Genomic DNA, 20,008 nt, shown 5'->3' on the forward strand with positions numbered 1-20,008 from the left:
TTTACTCTGTCTACTCTGCTACTGGATAAATTTCGTTGATATAACAATATATAAACATTGGAAACCAGCCACACCATGGTGATAGTGTGAAAAACTGTGCATGTTAAAAGAATAGCGTTACCAACTCTTAACGGAAAGTTAGCAATACTTTACTCTGTCTACTCTGCTACTGGATAAATTTCGTTGATATAACAATATATAAACATTGGAAACCAGCCACACCATGGTGATAGTGTGAAAAACTGTGCATGTTAAAAGAATAGCGTTACCAACTCTTAACGGAAAGTTAGCAATACTTTACTCTGCTACTGGAAAAATTTCGTTGATATAACATTGTAATGCGTTTATGAATAACTTCCGAACATAAGCAACCTAAAGGCTCTAACTTATATCAAAAGAATTAAGACAAAAGGTTATATATATATATATGTGTGTGTGTGTGTGTGTGGTGTGTCTAGAGTTGTTATCAAAGCTTAGTTTTTAAATTGTAGTCAGTAAAGTACTCTTAATATCAGAACGAATAATGAGGCAATATAGTTTACAATATAAATCACTTAGAGGTCATAAAATGTAAAATCATTAGTTTTCATTAACCCAATCATATAGAGGGAATAAAACTTATACTACTACTTTTCATTAACCCATCTATTGGATGTCCTAGTAATTGATAGTGTTTAAAACTTAATAAATGGAGTACTCTATACTTACGTTTAGCAAGGTTAGAAACTTCCGTGCTTTCTGATCTTTTAGCTTGAAAAAAAAAAGATAAAGAAATTACTTGTTGTGAATCTCGAGAAACTGGGACCACCTGAGATGAGACTGAGAGATTATATAGGAAGGGATCGATCTGAAAACCACAGTAGTCATAAAAACTAAAGAATTGGTGAAATCATGTTAATACGCGATGGTCGGAAAATGTTGCAATGACAACGTTTGCGGTAAGTCTGCGGAGTTATAAAGCTACAAACTGGGTTTCCATACCCGTGTTTGGTACAGCACAGATAACCCATTGTGTAGCTTTATGCTTAACTACAAACAGACAACAAAAGATAATTTAATTTTTAGTTTGAATAGAACTATTGGAAACCATATTGATAATCATTACACCAAACTACTTCATGATTCAATTCTAATGAAGATCTATTTTGCTTCTTAATTTGACTCTTCCCCTTTTTTATTGTTATTATTGAACTATTGCGACTGCGTACAATTTATAGTTTAAATTTTTTTATGTCAGCTGTCATTAATTAATCAGTTTTAAACAACTACCACTCAGAGAGCTCTATACTGAACTTCCAAAATGTACGAAGCGAGATCCAGCTTAACTGAAAATTATGATTAACATAAAACCAAAAAAGAAAATTAAGTTTCAGAATTTCGCGCAACGCTACACAAGAGGTACGCGCACAGAGCCGTCCCTAATTTTGAACTGATAAACTCGAGGGAAGGAAACTAATGAACAACACCCACTCTTAACTCATGTACGATCCAATAGTGGGATCTTACTATCACTGTTATAAAATATCCACGCCCCGAAGTGCGGAACGCTTATTTTGCGGCAATGGGTTGCGAGCCATGAATTCTCGTAATCACAGTCCGGGCACACTAATCCCAAAAAATTAACAACAGCTATCATGAAAATTTTACTCAGCGAAATTTAGGAAAAACAAGCTTCACGGAGCAGTAACTTTGTGTTGTTATGAGTATTTGAGCAAAATAGCCAAGAAAGGAATAAAAAACCCTATAACCCGAGCGCTTTCGAAAAGTGGACCTTTCTTCTTCAGTTTGCCCTTGAATTTTACACTAAAAAAAGACATTTCGTTTAAAGGACAATAAGTTATGTTACTTCTCATAAAAAAGTCAAAACTTTTAATTTATATATTAATAGGTAGGATCTAGTATAAAATCGAAGGATAGAAAGTATGAATACGTTTTTTCAGTTCAAAATATCATATAGATATTATACTTAAATTCCTGTAACTGTGTTTCAACACACAAAACAGATGGTCGAATTTTCAGTGTTTTACTAATTAGATTTCAAGTATTGATTTCTTTGTTCAGTTTTACGACAAATAGGAAGTAAAATTTATTTCTGTGATAATATTTCTACTTTTTGTCTTCCTTCTCATTTATTTGTCTGCCTCTATTTTTGCCAACCTATTCATCTATATCTACCGCCTGTGCTTCTGTCTGTTTACACACCTGTTTGTATGTCTGCTTACCTGTCTGTCCATTTGTTTGCATACCCACCTCCCTTTCTTTCTGCCTATTAATCTATCAATATCTCTGTCTGTCTATGTTTCTGCCTCCCTGCCTATTTATCTGTCTGTCTGTCTACTCTCCTGTTTAAGCGATCCATAATGTAACTCATACTTACGAGGTGGCGTTGTTCTGTATTTTTCTAATTCCTCAGTAGGCACCCCTGAAAAATAAAACATACACAAACCACAATTCTTCTTCATGTTAATCAACGGTACACTGTGTTTAGAAATATGAACTAGTAATTAAATACATATTTATTATAGATCAGATAAAATGTAGATACATCACAATATTTTGTTAAATCTTTTAGCACCGCTCACTATCGTCTTCTGAAGCCCAAACACTTGAATTTGATTTTAAATATTTATTTTTGACTTTGAAGTATCATAGCTAGGATATTCCTTAATTTTAAATACAAGCGTTATATATTGAAACCTCACATAATTCTTAAATGTATCATTATATATGAACTTTAATGTAATATATTATTCAACCATCATAATATAAATCATTTTTCAGCCAATCATTATTTACCAAAGTTTTATGTCATATTGAAACCTTACCAATCAACAAATACCAGAACTTTATATAATCTTTTAGCAAACCATTCGATATAAGATGTTACAGCATTTTTCAGTCAACCATCAAATACCGGAATTATATACCATCTTTAAGTCAAACCACGACAGAGAAGATTTTATCTCACGTTTTAGCCAACCAGCAAATGCTAGAATTTTACCTCATATTTCAGGTAACCCTCAAATGCCAGGATATTCATCACACTGAAGAACCCATAAAAATTGTAACCTCATATTTCAACTAATCTTCACAAAGAAAACTTCTATCTCATATTTCAGCTAACCTTCAAATGCCAAGATGTTATCTCACATTTGAGTTAATTCTCATTTGCCAGGATTTTACCTCATATTTCAGTTATCCATCAAGTACCAAAATTTTATACAAAACTTAACTGTACTTTATGTTTTCCTTCACAATTTACATAACAAGCAGAAACACATAAATTTGATTTTCCGAGAGTTTTCTTGTGAAAAAAAATCAACGCTTGAATATTTAATGGCATTTTGATATATATCTGATATATAGATTGTTTCCTGTAACATTAGTATAAGTATTTATACCCACAGATAACTCAACCGACAAGATATAATTTAAATATGTAATTGAAATATTAACTGCTTACTAGGTAAAAACTATTTAACAATTCTCAATGTGTTTTTTACTTTATTGGCTAGGCAAAATGATCTTTAACGAATCATAAAAAGCATTTCAAAATATATCTTTAAAATATACGCGTTAAACTAAACTCACTTTCTTTGGCAAATTCCTTCTTGACATACACCTTGAAAGCTAAGTTTAGTCCGGGACACATATGAATCGTTTACTGTTCCTATAATAAAAATAGGTTTAGTTTTCAATGACTTACCTATACCGAAACACTCCGGACTCAGTGAAACATCGTCAACAGCAATGTCAGACCTGTGTCGCAAGCCCCGAGTAGCGATAAACTGGAGATGAAATCTGAAATATTTGATGATAATTAAGGATCTGTGACAACCAAAACACACTCAATGATTCCAATAGATGTGTATGTCAAGCAAGGAAACAACATCACAGTTTGTTTCCTTTTGTTAAGTCTATCCATTACGTGGGCCACGTGTCATTTCTTATCTCTTACAAGTAACAACTATATGGTAAAATAATCTGTTTTGGGGAAAATCTATTCTCGTGTTTTCATGAAAAAAAGTTTCACTTCAGTATATCGGGGTTTTTCCATGTTCATATCAAAAATATTTGATATAAATTTCTCGTCAATATTTTGGCTTCATAGAGTTGTTAAAACAGTTATTTTACATAAAATGTGTAAACATTCAGTAAAGTTTTAATTGAAATTAATACTCATCTAACATGATTAAAATGTAATTGGAACTCATTATCCTAGAATAATACAAAGTAATTAAATAATTTAAGGCCTCCATTATAAAATTCACATTTTCTCGCTATCGCTGTAAAGCACTTTGAACATTTTATTTTCTCTGTAAAGTGATAATCTGAGCATAAAGCAGGTTTGTTCAAGAGAATTGAAGATTTCCATACAGAAACCTTTTAACAAAATTATCTTCGAAATATCATTTTATTTCCCATTCTCAGAGGAAAATTCAGAAACTGTTCCCCTAAAACTTAACTATAATGTTATGTAATATTTCAATAAGGATAAAGTGTCCTTCATTTTGAGTCGGACAACACTGTGGATCGTAAGGGAACGATTGAAATATTTTTAAAAATCAGCCAAAAGATGTTATGTGCTTTAAGAGAAAGGTCTTAAATTAGCCAAAAGATGTTATGTGCTTTAAGAGAAAGGTCTTAAATTAGCCAAAAGATGTTATGTGCTTTAAGAGAAAGGTCTTAAATTAGCCAAAAGATGTTACGTGCTTTAAGAGAAAGGTCTTAAATTAGCCAAAAGATGTTATGTGCTTTAAGAGAAAGGTCTTAAATTAGCCAAAAGATGTTATGTGCTTTAAGAGAAAGGTCTTAAATTAGCCAAAAGATGTTACGTGCTTTAAGAGAAAGGTCTTAAATTAGCCAAAAGCTGATATGTGCTTTAAGAGAAAGGTCTTTTATTTTTAAGAGCAAGAGAAGAAAGAAGTATTCGGTCTTTATGCGCATGAACAGGTCGTTTAATCAAACATCATAGTCGTGACTCTTCATAAGATAATACGCATGTCGAATTAGGAAGATCTTAGTGAAGAAAACAACGAACTTTCGTAATACTGCAGGTATAATATTTTATTACCTTTTTTTGCTAAATAATATTATGTTGTTTCCATTGATGTTATAAACAAAATAACATTCATTTTTGCACTTTATTCCACTGAGTTTAAAATAAAGGTGTATTAAAATATCCACCTTGAAGGCGGGCTAATAGTATGCTCCAAGAACATATCCACTTTGAAGGCGGGCTAATAGTATGCTCCAAGAACATATCCACTTTGAAGGCGGGCTAATAGTATGCTCCAAGAACATATCCACCTTGAAGGCGGGCTAATAGTATGCTCCAAGAACTTAGATCTCCAGCTGAAGTTTAACGTTGAGTGTTGGAAGAATTTTGTGGTTCTTCAACATTAGGTTCTGGTTGAATTTGGAACGTAGAACTATAGATAATGGCTAGAAAGGAGATCTATGCATATCCTTAAAAGTGGATAATAGAAATGTATGACAATAATCGAATAGTCTCTTTACGCAATATGCCTCCTTATAATAATAAAGCAAAGGTAGAAGTAATAATTAAAAGTAAAATTATTTATATTATCAAATGTATAATTCTGATATTATAGAAAATGAAACTATATATAATTATCACAAGAAAGAGAAATTTATCCTATTAAAATGACAACATAATTTACACTCATCCAAACTTAATCGTAAAGGACGTATATATATATATATATATCAATATCAACTGCTAACGAAACGTCATCACCGCAAACCAGTGATGAAAATCTTATATAATCAGTCATAAATGAATTGAAACCGCGTAGATCAAAAACAAAACAAAAGCGAACTTATACCACATGCAGAACAGCTGCATACTGTATACATTTGGAGAGAGATAACAACGCAACTATCAACTAAAGGGTGCTTGAAATATCCAATTTATTCAACTAGTTTTTAAATTGCTGGTTAAAACTTGCTATGCAAGCGAATGAAGGGCAATAATAAAAGAGAATAATGACTGGGTGGTTAAATTTATAACATCCTAAGCTTACCTATTACTCACCATCTGCGGCTAGTTTTGAGTGTGGTTGTAACCCTACAATACCAAACACGAAGTTAAGAAATTAAAAAAATACAGATTTTGAATAGCAAACACCCTATAATCTAAATCAGATAATACACCCAACCCCATCCCAACGGCATGACACAAATGTACGAAGGCAATTCATAAATAAAACAGTGATAATGACTCCACGCTCAATGAATTGGACCAGGATAGGTCCCTGGGAGTCCCAAAGAAGATCAATGTGATCTTACCAGAGGTTGATTGTGTTTCTTTTATAGTTTTCTAGGTAGTGGTGACTCTGGATATTTCCGCTGCATGTTGTATCTTTTGCTTTCCGAATGAAAAATGACGTACTTATTTTTGTCGCCTGTGACAGTACGGAAACAAACTTGTCACATTCATCCAGGTAATGTTGCAAAAGTTGGGTGCATGTATCCATACGGCTCTGTTTATGGATGTCCATTATTTTGGGATCCAGGTGTTCATGGATACTGCGTTCACTTATACCAACTTCATTAACAGTTCAGCAGTAAACACTCATCAGTTATCACGAACAACTGTATCCATCTTGGCAATATTTCCACCAGTGGTGGCGTCCTGGTTGAACTTCGTCCACTACTGACGTTCGGTCATTGTTAAATCTGTCCACTCACACGTACACTTTTTTTGCGCCATACAGTTCTCTACCTATTGCACCAGTATGGCTCGACTCGCAATCTGAGGGTCGTGGGTTCGAATCCCCGTCGCACCAAACATGCTCGCCCTTTCAGCCGTGGTGGCTTTATAATGTGACGGTCAATCCCACTATTCGTTGGTAAAAAGAGTAGCCCAAGAGTTGGCGGTGGGTGGTGATGACTAGATGCTTTCCCTCTAGTCTTACACTGCTAAATTAGGGACGGCTAGCTCAGATAGCCCTCGTGTAGCCTTGCGCGAAATTCAAAACAAACCAAACCATTGCTCCAGTCACTATTCTTTGCATCTGTCGAATACAAGGATGGGCTAACTAGGACTAACGACATTTAGACGTATTTAATCTTAGTTTTATAGGTGAAGACTAGAATGTTATATTGCTTGTTATTGAATTATATAGGAAGTCATCATAGCTCCATTATATTATTAGAATAAATACGAGAGTGCTTCAGAAAATAAAAAGAATATTTACATCATTGCTTTCTACGTTCGACAAAACAGTAACCGACATGACGCCAAGCAACAGTTGTGTACGAACTTGTTAAAGTGCTCTCTCGTTCACGCGTTGTGCACTCGTGGCGTTAGTAACCAAGGGAACAGCATGACCACGCAATTTTCAGTGTGCACCAGAGAAAAGCAGCGATTTTTAATTCGTCTTTGGCAGACCGAATGTGTTGTGCTGCCTGATAACCAATAGAGGCCCTAATCACCTGGCCATGCCGGCTTCTTTCCCAATAACTCACAGAAAGTATGTTGTGGAATCAGTTGTGCGTTTTCGTAGTTTTTGACAATTTTTATGACAAATGAAAAAGGGCACTTTGGGGGCAGGTACTTATATTTTCTAAATTATTTATCGCATATTTCACCTTTTCTTTATTGGAATTTTCAAAAGTTAGTGTTATTCTGTGAGATCAATCGGTTTCGTATTAATGCTCAAAGTGAATATTTATATATACAGAAATGTGAAAATTTTATGATACTTCCCTTGTGACGGCTAATAACTTTAGCCAAAATGTTTCAAACTACATCGACTAAAATACACGTTTTATACATATTTACCTTTATTTTTTAATTGTGATGCACTTTCTTTCTGCTCCCCCTCTTACTATATTATACATACTTACGAATGCGAATTCATTAAATACCTTATTATTTTTCGTTTTATTGAAATATACGCTAGGCCAAAAGGGAGTTGAATGTGATTAAATACAATTCCACATTTACAAGAAATGTATTACTACAATTTTTATTAATGTTATTAAGAGTAATATAATGAAACCCGCATACGATAGAATACTGGGGTGGCAAAATATATTTACCTTTACCTATCTTCAGTTTTAATTTCTTGAAAGCATTTTAAGTATGAAGCAAGAGGGAATCCTCAATAGCCGCGGCTCTTGAAATTCTTTTTGGCAGGATTAGAGTAAATTAATCTACGAAACCTTTTTTTCCCCCCTTTTTATTAGCTATATTTTCATACGCCAGTAATACCAAACGTTGGGCGCGTGTATACTCGATTCGATTTTATTACTCATCAGGATCTCTACCAGCCTACCTTCGAATTGAAATTATTTTAGGCACGATTAGAGTAAAGTAATCTAAAAGATCTTGGGCGTGGTCAAATACATCAAATGTAAGGGTTTGACCTCCTGAGCTCAAAACTGCAATTAGATCTTAAATCGGTCAAGAGATGATGGAGCTACGAGCTAAAAGTTTGTACTTGAAAAAAACCAAAAAACTCAGAGCTGTTCTATGAGCCGCGGCTAAAAACGTTTTTCTACTGGCATTGTGAAATGAAATTTTCAAAAGTGTTAACACTACAACAAACTATGTTTGTAATGTAACAAAATACTCCTAACAGTGCACTCCACTCTTACTTTTTTTAAAACGTTTGTACTTTGTTACTGTTTCATTATTAACAAAGCTTTATATTTTAGAATTGAAACAAATGATATGCAAAAAAAATTCAGATAAAAAAGCAGAAAATGATCTTTCACTATTATCCAACAACCACCAAGTTCTAATTTCATAATCCAACTGGCATTATTTTTTGTGCATATAAAAAATATTTGGGCCTGATAACACAATTTAGTTTGATTACCAAATAAACCACTAGATGGCACGAATAAATTTTATTAGTAAATCGGGCAATGGCAAGTATATGTCCGAATAATTTACTTTCATTAGTTAATAAGCCACTGGTTGGAATAAAGCAGTATGAATAAGATGTAGGTAGCGGATTAAATGATGAGCGTAGACGACAGTTTGGGAAAAGTGTTCTAGGATATTATACACGAGCTGAATATCTTCGAAAAATGTTTTTCCTTTTTTAGTTTTAAAATATAACCTATATGGAATTATTGCAATAAAAAATTATCTTATATACTGCGATAATCTTCGGGTTTAAATCCTCCCATACTTGTTTATTTTAATAGAATTAAATGCGACGCCGATGATAGCCAATTGGTAATAAGAAGCGGTGTGTGGTGGGGGAGCGAGCACCTTTCGACGAAGGTTTTTGAATTGGCTAGATAGGAGGAATAGAATTGATCATATACGTGTTATCTATAGAACCCGTTCACTTTACGAGCGATGAAATGTGTTCATTATTAGTAAATTAGGTAGTTTTAATTATCAATAAAATGTATGAATTTCACAAATCTCACAATCTAAATACACTGTAAAAGTCTAATGACATTTCTACTATATTCCATTAATCTAATATTTAAGGTTTAAGTGAAAAAAAATTGTAAAAATTAAAAATTGGAATTGCTAATACAATCCTTTTCATAGTTCTTCAGTATGAATGTAAGTAATATAAGAACAACAGAACAGTATAATACTTCCTGTAAACAAAGGTCTAACTACAAGTTCAACTTTTAATAAAAGTTATACACAGACAAAGGGTGTCCAAAACCCCATACACAGTATTCTAGTAATGGATTTGAAATAAACATTCTCTTAGTAAAAGATCTAAAACTACAATATAGTAAAATTGCTTATAATTAAACGTTCATAATTCAAACAGAATACATATCTTCTAATAAATATATCTAGAAACTTTGAATGCATCAATATTCATATTGCACATATGCATATACTTAGACTGTATTACAAAAGGTATAGAAACAGAGTACCTCCAGATAGCTCATATTAATTTTACATTAGAATCAAGAACTACAGAACTGACAATGGTTTATAAAAATTAGCAGCTGTCACAGCCAGTCAGTTGGAGCCAAGATGTTACTAGGAAAGATCAGAGGCCTTCAAAGTAAAATGTTTACTGGATATAGTATTAGTGATTTGAAGGTCCAATACATTCAACCCATTTACTTATACCAACATCCAACAGAAGACCAATGGATACACTCGTGTAAAATCAGTTTGACTGCGTAACACTAAACACTTTTCGGAACTATTTACTGTTTACAACTCCTGAACACTCCTTCCTTAACTAACTTAATTTTCTATTACTAAGAAGACTAAAATTAATTAATTATTACTCCATCCTTTTTCTTATGTGACCTCAACTGCCCAATTACAGTTTATGGAATGTTCATTTAGTTGCAGACTGGCTTGTCAACAGGATACCATCAAATTGCATTAAAGACAGTATGCAACTACAAATGAAATCAGAAAATAGTTGCAGTACATTACAATGATATGACATCTACAAGTGTTTGTTAGTACCATAACAGAAGCAAAGTAAGCTGCAAGAGAACATACAGAAATGTAAAATCAAAATTTATTCACTTGAGAAGATGCCATACAGAAACATAACATACAAATTTATTCAATTGAGATGACATACAGAAACATAAAATACAAATTTATTCAATTGAGAGGATGTTAAAAGTGAATTATAAATCACAGTGATAATATAGATGAAATAAAAAGTAATGCATACATGTCAATCATTTCTCTAGGGGTGCATAGTTCAGCAGTTTTTCAATTAAGTCCACATGGCCAAGAAGCATTCTTCGACAGCAGTATCTTTTCAGTCCTAAAGCATCCAATGCATCACTGGTAGAAAAGACAGTAGTACATAAAAAAAAAACCCAGAGATAAAGCAGCAAGTGCTATTGATGACTATTTTGTAAATTTAGTGTACTAAGTAGTAATTTACATAAAGAAATGGCAATGATGCATGGATTGTTAAACCCCAAAATGCATTTTAATAGCTTGTCTTTTTGAACTTTTTTCCATAATACAGAAACAAAGCAAACAATAATCTTAAAGTTGCTGATGATTAGTTAGTATACACAATATGACCTTAATAAAATAAAAGTTTTTAGCCCCTAATGAGTGTGTATACATTGTATAAATGCAAAATAACAAATTAACATAATTGTTTTCTTGTTTCTTTTTTTTCGTACTGATTTCATCAATTTGAATATTATTATTAGTAAAATGTACAAAATATTGCTCAAAATTCTTAAATATAGATATGTTGAAAAATTTTACTGCATAAATGAGTTTGCATAGAAAACTGATATTCTTGCTTCTTGTACAGTAATTTAAGAGAAGTTATTATCATGGCTAGACATGCCTTAATATACAGGCCACAAAATTATGGATTTCAAAAATCATAATTACTTACTAGTAAAAATTCTACATATTTAAAATTTATACAGTTGTATGGGACAAAGAAACTTTTATAAACAAACGACCATTTAAAACTCAATTTAATTGGTAAGTACAAAACAAACACTGAACCAACAATAAAATGCCCTTTAAAGAAGGCTAATTATGCGAACAAGTGAATTTCCCAACACAAGAGGATTATTATTCCTAAGTTCAATTATATTTATATTTTTTATTTTGGTTAGCCAAAATGACTTTCTCCTTGAAAATGAAATTTGAATAGAATTTATAAAGTTTCTGATACACTATTATTGTGGCTTCTTATTTTACTTATAATGGCAATTGAAAAACAAATCATCAAAACATGTCCACTGTAATATATTTTGGCACAAGCTTTTTGATTACAGAGTTAAAGAGAACTCCCAGTTTCAATCTTTTACTCCACTGTATGAATGCTACACTATTAGACCTTTCAATGAGGTAATACAAAATGTAGTGTGTGTAAAAAAAAAGTAGATTGCAATTTGTTTTTATATTTGAAAAACCTTTTGCTTGCTATTAAAAATAACAATACTTGCAAAACATTAAAAACTAACTGAAACTTCTCTTAAGTTTTGTGGTCATTAAATACTAGCAAAGATAAATTATTTTTAATACATGTTCATCATTCACTCTTAAAAGCCTTGTCTATCTGCATATGAAGAAAATCTATGTTTATGCCTTGCACATTTGTATGAAATACTTAAAGTATATTTATAGAGCCTATCTAAAACCTACCCTTCTGTATATTCTGCTTGCAAAAGACCAAGGTAAGCTTCCCATTTGTTTCCTATGACCTTCCCACAAGTGAAACACCTGACAGGAATAATCATCTCTTTTTCACCTGAATACAAACAATTATTTATTTAAAGTAAATTGCAATTACTTTCCTGACACAATCAGTACTAAAAACAATTTCAACATATATGACAAATAGTTAATAAAAAATTATTAAGGAAATATATCATTTTAAATTAGATCTTAGATTAAATATATCTAAAACTTGTGTGGTTTAACCTGTAAGACCAACATCAACATAATTATTTTATATAAGTAATCATCATATTTTTTAACTCTTATTTATATACATGTGATATGCAAAACTCAATTTACAAATTTTCAAATTAATATTTATAAATGAAATCAAAATGTATCATGAAAATTATGTTTTACATTTTTTAATACACAGCTTACATATTAGTAGCGTAACACAGCTTTATAAATTATAGGAAACAAAGATTTATTTTAAACTTTCAGGTTAAAATTTAACATCTTCAAAGACTGTGTATCATCATTTTTGCATTGGTAAAGACACAAGTCTCACTATCAGTATTACTCTACAAAAAGAAGGTTTAGATTACCTGAATTATGCAAGAAGACATAACTGACGCAACAAAAACCAGAATAAAACTATGGTGAAACTTAAGATACAAAGAAACAAAACATAAAAAAAGTAATAAAATGCCATTCAGTTTACAAATGCCATATTTTACTCTCATTAACAATCCTAAACTACATAGAAACTTGCCCTTTCAAAATCATATACCATAACTATTTAGCGAGTTAAAATTATTTACAATGACCATTCAGGTAATTAGCTAATCAGTCTCTCAAAACAATGACCTATCTATGTAACTGAACATGTACTTTATCTAAAACCACTCTGCATTTTTCTCTATCCAGTGCTAAAATAATTTTAGCTGACACCTGTGGAATGCTATACAATATATACATAAAGGAATTGTCGTATTGTTCCTTACATTCCTGCATTACTCATGAAACAATTTCTTCCCTGAAAATTAATTTGAGGTGCTGTAAAGTAAAGAATGTAGGAAGAATAGAAAAATCAAAAGTAAACACAATAACCCTGTAATCATAGCCTGACTCTTGTCCAACTTCAAAATACTACTTAAATAACTTAAGTTTAATTTACAGTTATTTGTTCAGTTCCAGATGTGAAGTTTCAGACTATTAGCAATATTGTGACAATCTTGTATGTAAAAAAAAAAATAAAAAAATACACAAGTTGGCATATTCTACTAGATTCTGCCAAAGACCATGTTCAAGTTGGATTTTATTATCATCTTTAAATTAGGCCAAAGTAAGCCTATTGTCTTATCTAACTATAACCTAAGTTATAACTCATTGAATCCTTACAGTACTTTCAGTACTTGAAAATTCTATCAAAGACTCAAACTGCAGTAAAATTAAACAGTAAAGTTAGGATTAGTAATGCCCAATACTATACCATATGTAGCCCTGAAGTCCAGAGTATACATGCTATATAGTATATTACTAAGTATAGTGTACTATTAGTATGACAATACTTTGTAAGCCCAAAAATATCAGAATGGACATAAGGGCACAGGAATGCATTCGAACAGACATGTTTTATAATTTTATTTTTATGTTAATAAATAATGTTCCTAATTGATGCAGTTTATTATGTATTTCTATATCCTATCTATCCCTGTAGTTTTTTTTTTGTTGTTGTAGTATTTACTAGCCTAAAGTGAGCTGATATGTTGAAAACATGAAATACTTTCATGGTAAAGATACTGGATGACAGCTGTGAGGCCTGCAGATCACAAAATATGCAGAGAAGAAACTGTAAATTAAGTCTTCATCATTCTGCAATGGTTCTACAGCTGGATGTGAACTGTATTAATTTTGTAATTGAATATAAAATTATGATGCTTTTAATATTTTTCCAAACAATTTTCAAACGCTTTTGTGGATAGTGCTACAACAATGCTCGTAGGAAGGCTGTTCCACTCATAAATTTCTCTTATAATAAAAACATTTTGCCATGATTTCTTTAAGCTATTTGTAGATATATTTCTTGTGGTGAGACTCATGCTTTCACTTGAATTTGACATAAAATTGATTACTTATAATTTCCTAATAAAAAAGTTTTCATCATATCCCCTCTTAATCTAAGGTACGTTCTAAACAAAGTACAGAGGATTGTCAGGTAACTCCTGCTTGCTTTACTCATGACAGCCATGAGTGAGTACAGTCGAGATTTGGACTTATTTAAGTGAATGAGTACTGCAAAGATACCTTGAGCAGTCTCGTGAAACACCCCATCTCATGAGTGAGCACTGTATCAGCCTGTGATGATCATACACTGTACAGATATTGGTTAAGTATACTCTGGCAGGATCCAGTAAGGCATGAAAGGGTCCTGTAAATTTAAGATAAAGAAAAAGAACTTACTCAGGCAGAGATGGTAAGAGATGTGGAGAATGGTGAACACAGGTAGTCCATGGCCCAACAAAGAATACATGGCCACATGACATAGTGTGTAAGGGGGTTGTCCACACACCAGTCCAAGTAACCTCCTCCTAAGGATAATGGAAATGAACAGCTAAAAAATGTTTAAAGTGCCGGATTTAATGTGAGGAAACCTGGAAGCATTGACGAGTATCCCCATCCAAAGTAGAATATGCAAAACAGATGAGTTGACAAAGCCATCCAGTAAGGGCAATGGGATAAAGATCATGGATGGAAGAAGGATTCCAAAGAATAAAGAGATGAGATCATGAACCATGAAAGGGACTAGTTCAAGCCAAAGAACAACTGACAAAATGGACAGGACAGAGTAGGCAATCAGGATCTGAGTGAAAATAAAATGAGAAATAGATGGGAAAAATATAGGAATGAACACACTGTTGCCCACACATGCCACAGACATGTTAGGGAGAAAAGCACGATCAAAACAGAGAAGAGCATATGAGTGATAGAAAAGAATATGGGAAGAACTGATGGCATACACATCATAATGTCAATGACCACAGGTGAAAAGAAAGAGGAAGTAGGTTGTAAGGGAAAGACGGTACAAGGAACAGAAAGCCAAAGGTTCAAGGTGGAGGGTAAGGGCATGGAGAACAATACTTGGGTCGTAGTCAAGAAGGCAAGTAGGACAGTGAAGACAGAGGTGAAAGGAACAGAAGAGTATAGTGAAAACCAGAGAGAAAAACTCAATTGCAATGGGCAACCAGAAAGTGCAGACAGAGCCACCCAGTAACCAGCAATGGTCAATGCCAATAAAAATGCTGGTCAAAAAGCTACCTGAAGAATTCAGAGATATGGGTAACAGAAGGTTGAAAAGGGGAGAAAGAAGGATATAGTAATCAAAAGTGAAAATACATCATTTCCACTGGTAGACTAGGAGGGAAGATAGTCAAACAGAATCGGAAAAAAGGAAGGCCAAATGCAAAGCAAGTCTGGAAGGTCTAGCAAAGTACCAGACAAATCCCACTCCTGAAGTACAAATGATGATGTGGATGGATGGCAGAGATACAAAAGAGGCTGAAGAAGTCAGTTGGAGAAAGGAAAAAGGAGAGGAGGACCATAAAAGGCTCAACTGAGGAAACCATGTTTGAGCAAACCAATATGGTGCTACAAGAAGGACCCAACAGAAAATGTGTTGAATGAAGAAGAGAACACAAGAAAGGAGAAGAATTAGGGGAATATACATAGAGGTTGGAACAGTCTTGACTGAATGCACTGACTGCCATAACCAATGGATGCATAACAATCAACCAGAAGAGGGGAAGCTCAGCATTGTTGGAAGAGGCAAAAGCATCAATGAGAGGAGAGACCAGACGAGAGTACTACCACTTGTAAGTCCTAAGAATTGAGGAACCACTCCATGGGACAAATCTTGTGGGCCTTGAGAGACAATCTACAATAAGACTTAGGGAGCCCAGAACACAACAAACCACCAGTCAGAGTTAGAAGGTGTTAGAAACAAATGTCTCCTGGCCATTTATATATGAAACTGCATATGAGTTTTCTATATGGATAATAACAAAACAGCCATGCACAACTGTAAGCAAACAATCCAAAGCTTAAACAACTGTCAATAGTTTTAAGAAATTGATAAGGGTCCATTCTTCTGGGGACCAATGACCCCAAATCTCCAAAGAGTTGAGAAATGTGCCCTACCTACTTAGTGAAGAATCTGTAAAAAGCTAGAGATCCTGATGGGAGGGAGAAAGAGGGACACACCCTGTATTACTGGCTCTTTCAGACACTGTCAAGAAATAGGATCCTCTGGGTGAGGCCTTCTGATACAACTAGCAGCACCCACTGGTAAATGGTAGCCAAAGGTATGCAAACTGAGCAAAACATTCCCCTATTAACCCTGAATCTAATGGGTGGTCACCAACAAGATCATTGGCAATGAGGAAGAACAGATGGAAGCAGAGGAACAATAGGAAGGAGCAGGAAAAGAAGATGTAGAAGGATGGGAGACTAATAATGGGAAAGGAAGGAGTTATGGAGAAGAAAGAATTTTGAGCAAAGAGAATAAAGTACTCCACCTTCATGGAGGAAATTAGCCATACAAAAATCTGAGATAAAAGAAAGACAAATGTACTTGACCAAGTAGGGTGTCCCTCCTCAACAAGTTCCAGCCCCATGTTAAGCTAAGGCATATATGGCAATTAGTCAAGAAGGACAAGGCATGCCTGCACAAGAGCAAAATGGAGATAAAAACTGCTCAAAAAGGACTTACATATCTTGAGGGGGATAAAATTCACAAACTGGGGATAAATAAAAAATGGAGAAGAAAAATGATATGAGACAGGAAAAAGGTAACAGGTCTGAGAAACCATGTCCAGATATAAGAAAAAAACCTAGGTAGATCCATGACAAAATTGGTAAAAGATTTGGCAAAGGTAGATGGTGAAAAAGAGACTGTCAAAATCCCTTTTGTCACAAAGATGTTAAGAAGAATGTCCATGCCACATCTCCTGTCTCACATTAGCCATCACTTCCTCAACAGACAAAGAGGAACTCAATGCCATTTAAATTGTTTGTCTAGCATTAAAAACACCTAAAATCAACTAAAATATAAATATATATCCAAAATAGTTGGTGTGTTAAAGACACTTCCACAACAAATGCCAATATCACAAGAGCTCATGAGCAAAAAAATGACATCATTACACATGATTGCCAAATTAAGAAGTGATGATTGAACGATCTATATAGAGGTAGTAAGCTATGCTAGGAGAGTATCTCGCTCTCCTATTGGTGATTATCACGTGCTCATTTGCATGCAACAATATCACATGGAAACACACAAGATGAAGTGAGAGCCTAAAGTGACAGCAAATGAAAATAATCACAAAGAGCAGGAATGAATTGGGAAACCTGTAGGTGAGATGTTATGTAGTTATGTATTATACTGGAATTATTATTTAAAGCTCTGGCATTTTGTTGTTTTTTTAAGAATATTAGCGTTCATATATAGATAGAATATCTTTATGTGAGAATTGTTGTGTTTCCTCTATTTCTTAATCCCTTAGAAAGCTTATATTATTTCCTTTACTGCTATCTAGCATAGGTCTTTATTTGAGTTTACTATATCAGCCCATAATTTCTCAATTCCATGTTCCTCTTCTTTGCATTTTTCTCCTGTTCTGCTTTTATAGTTTATCTAAAATCTCAGTATCTGCTTTACTTAGAATTTTTGCTTCTTGAAAAATTTTAATCTTTAGCAGATTTTTATGTATACTCTCTGTGCTTGTATTTAATACTTCTACCTTCTAGTTCTACAACTGCAGCTTTGGTTAAAAGTTCATGAAGTCTCCAATACCATGCAGTATCTGCATCTTCTTCACTTGCCAAAAGCCATATCAAGCTTCAAATATATTTGCATATTTGATGCAGGGCCATATACTCACAGCTAATAGTTCAGTAATTTTGCATCTTCTTCCACAAAGACTGCTTTATGTATATATATACTATTGTATGCATGTCAGGAAGTCTTCAATTACCTGCTTCCAAGTTACATTGTAATTATTTCTTGTTTTTACTACTGTTAACTTGAATTTCAGCCTATTTAGTGTTTTCATTATCACTTCTTTTAGATCTTTCCTTTTAACTTAAAGTTCCAAACAAAAATAATAAGAACTAACTTATCAGGCTTAAACCACTAACATAAAAATATTACTACAGTGTTAGTAACACTAAGTGTTCATCTGTCGGTCGACTATTGTAACTTGCACTGAATGTGGTCTATTCTATAGTCTTAACTTCCACTGAAGTTCCAGTTCTAATCCAAGTTCGTATATACATCTATGTAAAGTTATCATGAAGTTCAAAGCATAAAATACAACTTTTATATGCAAAACAAAACTTTCTTTACTGTGTTTTTACGAACATTCTTCATAATATTACTCGTACGTGGCTGTGGTAATACTAATAGTATAATAGTAATAGTATACTAACACAGTAATTACTAGGGTTAGCACAGATGTCATTTATTCGAAAAAATACTAACAATAACGATATCAGTATATGTAACATTAGTAAAACAACAAAAACAATCTTTACAAGTTTTCTCACCTTCTTTCCTTAATATATATATATACAGACAATACTATGAAAATGTAACAAAGAACACACAGCAAAATTAGAAATAATTCACCGATCGTAGGTTAGTAGCTTCTAATTTGTGGACTGCAGGTTAGGATAAAATGAAAACGATCCTTAGGCTTAGAAAGTCAAACACTAGCGTCCTCTGCGAAAAACGTTTCTCCATTTCTGTTCTTAAATTGCAATTTATTAGTGTTCAACCTTAAATACAGGATAAAGTTTGAGTTTATAAATGTTTATATTTGTATCAATATAAATTATAGAGATTTTGTGAAATAAAACTTAACTTTGATGATATTAGATAACATTCTCTCATCCGAAACAGTAGCAGTAGTGAATTTAAATTTTATGGAAAAAAACAAGATGAAAAGATTTTTATAAAATGAAAGGGAAAAGTTCTTGAAATATATTTTTTAAGAAACGTATTCAGAATGAGAAAATGGTTATAATATTTTAGCTTTTAAGCAATATAACTCTTTTTTCTGATTGTGTTTTGTACGACATATGTTGACTTTTGATCTTACAAATTAGAATCCCCCTTACAAACATTCTGTGTACGGGCCTGAGTTTTCTATATATTACTTAAAGGTAGATTATGAACAGTGGTACCATTTCACCAAAATAAAATGTCGTATAAACAATCAAATTATACAAATTACCCACCCTACTGCAGCTTGTTTAGGAGTTACTAAGAGTTTGCTTTAGTTACTCAACTGTAATAACACATAACCTTACCATAAATATTAAGGTAAAAATAGTATCACATCTTTGTGACTATACGATTACAGTACTTGCTATTTTATGATAACTAGCAGAAATACCCACCCGTGGAGGCAAGTATAACTGCTAGTTTCTTTGAAAGGCTATTGGGCCTGTGGCCTTTTCTTGAATTGTCTGACAGTTCTACAACAATGTACTCATACTTGACATTCAATAACGTTCACTATCCACGAGAAAAAGGATTTTATTGAAATTTTGGTTTAAAAAATGAGCTATCATCACAGTGTTATATCAGGGTATTTCTTAGTAGACACATTAATCAATGATAATGCCTTGCTTTTCTGTTGCAACACTCATGAGTTTTCGCTAAAGAAAAACAATTTTTTTAAGTTTCTTTTTTGATTGTTTTATATTTGAAACTTACTCCTTTTTGTACTTTTTATTGGTTAAATCTGAAACATGTCATTTTTATGGAAATTTCAATTGTTTTATTTATTGCTCAGGTATAAAAAAATACTGCTT

At 32.9% G+C, this 20,008-nt stretch overlaps 1 protein-coding gene and 1 long non-coding RNA gene across 3 annotated transcripts; both read right to left on the reverse strand.

Annotated features, from left to right (window-relative positions):
- Positions 1 to 707: 707 nt before the first annotated feature.
- On the reverse strand, positions 708 to 3,799 carry LOC111087386. Its single transcript, XR_002612088.1, has 3 exons — positions 3,707 to 3,799; positions 2,378 to 2,422; positions 708 to 750 (listed from the first exon to the last, which is right to left on the reverse strand). It is a non-coding gene; the product is annotated as an uncharacterized LOC111087386 (long non-coding RNA).
- Positions 3,800 to 10,478: 6,679 nt separating this feature from the next.
- LOC111087387 (DNA-directed RNA polymerases I, II, and III subunit RPABC5) lies at positions 10,479 to 18,900 on the reverse strand. Of its 2 annotated transcripts, none has more exons than XR_002612089.1 (3): positions 18,737 to 18,900; positions 12,113 to 12,218; positions 10,479 to 10,774 (listed from the first exon to the last, which is right to left on the reverse strand). XR_002612089.1 is itself a non-coding variant. In XM_022393846.1 (3 exons), exons 1-3 carry the CDS (start codon positions 14,661 to 14,663, stop codon positions 10,666 to 10,668), a joined length of 285 nt encoding a protein of 94 aa, XP_022249554.1. In that variant the 5' UTR covers positions 14,664 to 14,690; the 3' UTR covers positions 10,479 to 10,665. The 2 variants fall into 2 exon arrangements, 1 of the variants encoding a protein (XP_022249554.1); XM_022393846.1 differs by lacking the exon at positions 18,737 to 18,900 and adding an exon at positions 14,594 to 14,690.
- Positions 18,901 to 20,008: the final 1,108 nt, after the last annotated feature.

Source organism: Limulus polyphemus, unplaced genomic scaffold, assembly GCF_000517525.1.
Source record: "Limulus polyphemus unplaced genomic scaffold, Limulus_polyphemus-2.1.2 Scaffold2088, whole genome shotgun sequence".
Lineage (NCBI taxonomy): Eukaryota > Metazoa > Arthropoda > Merostomata > Xiphosura > Limulidae > Limulus > Limulus polyphemus.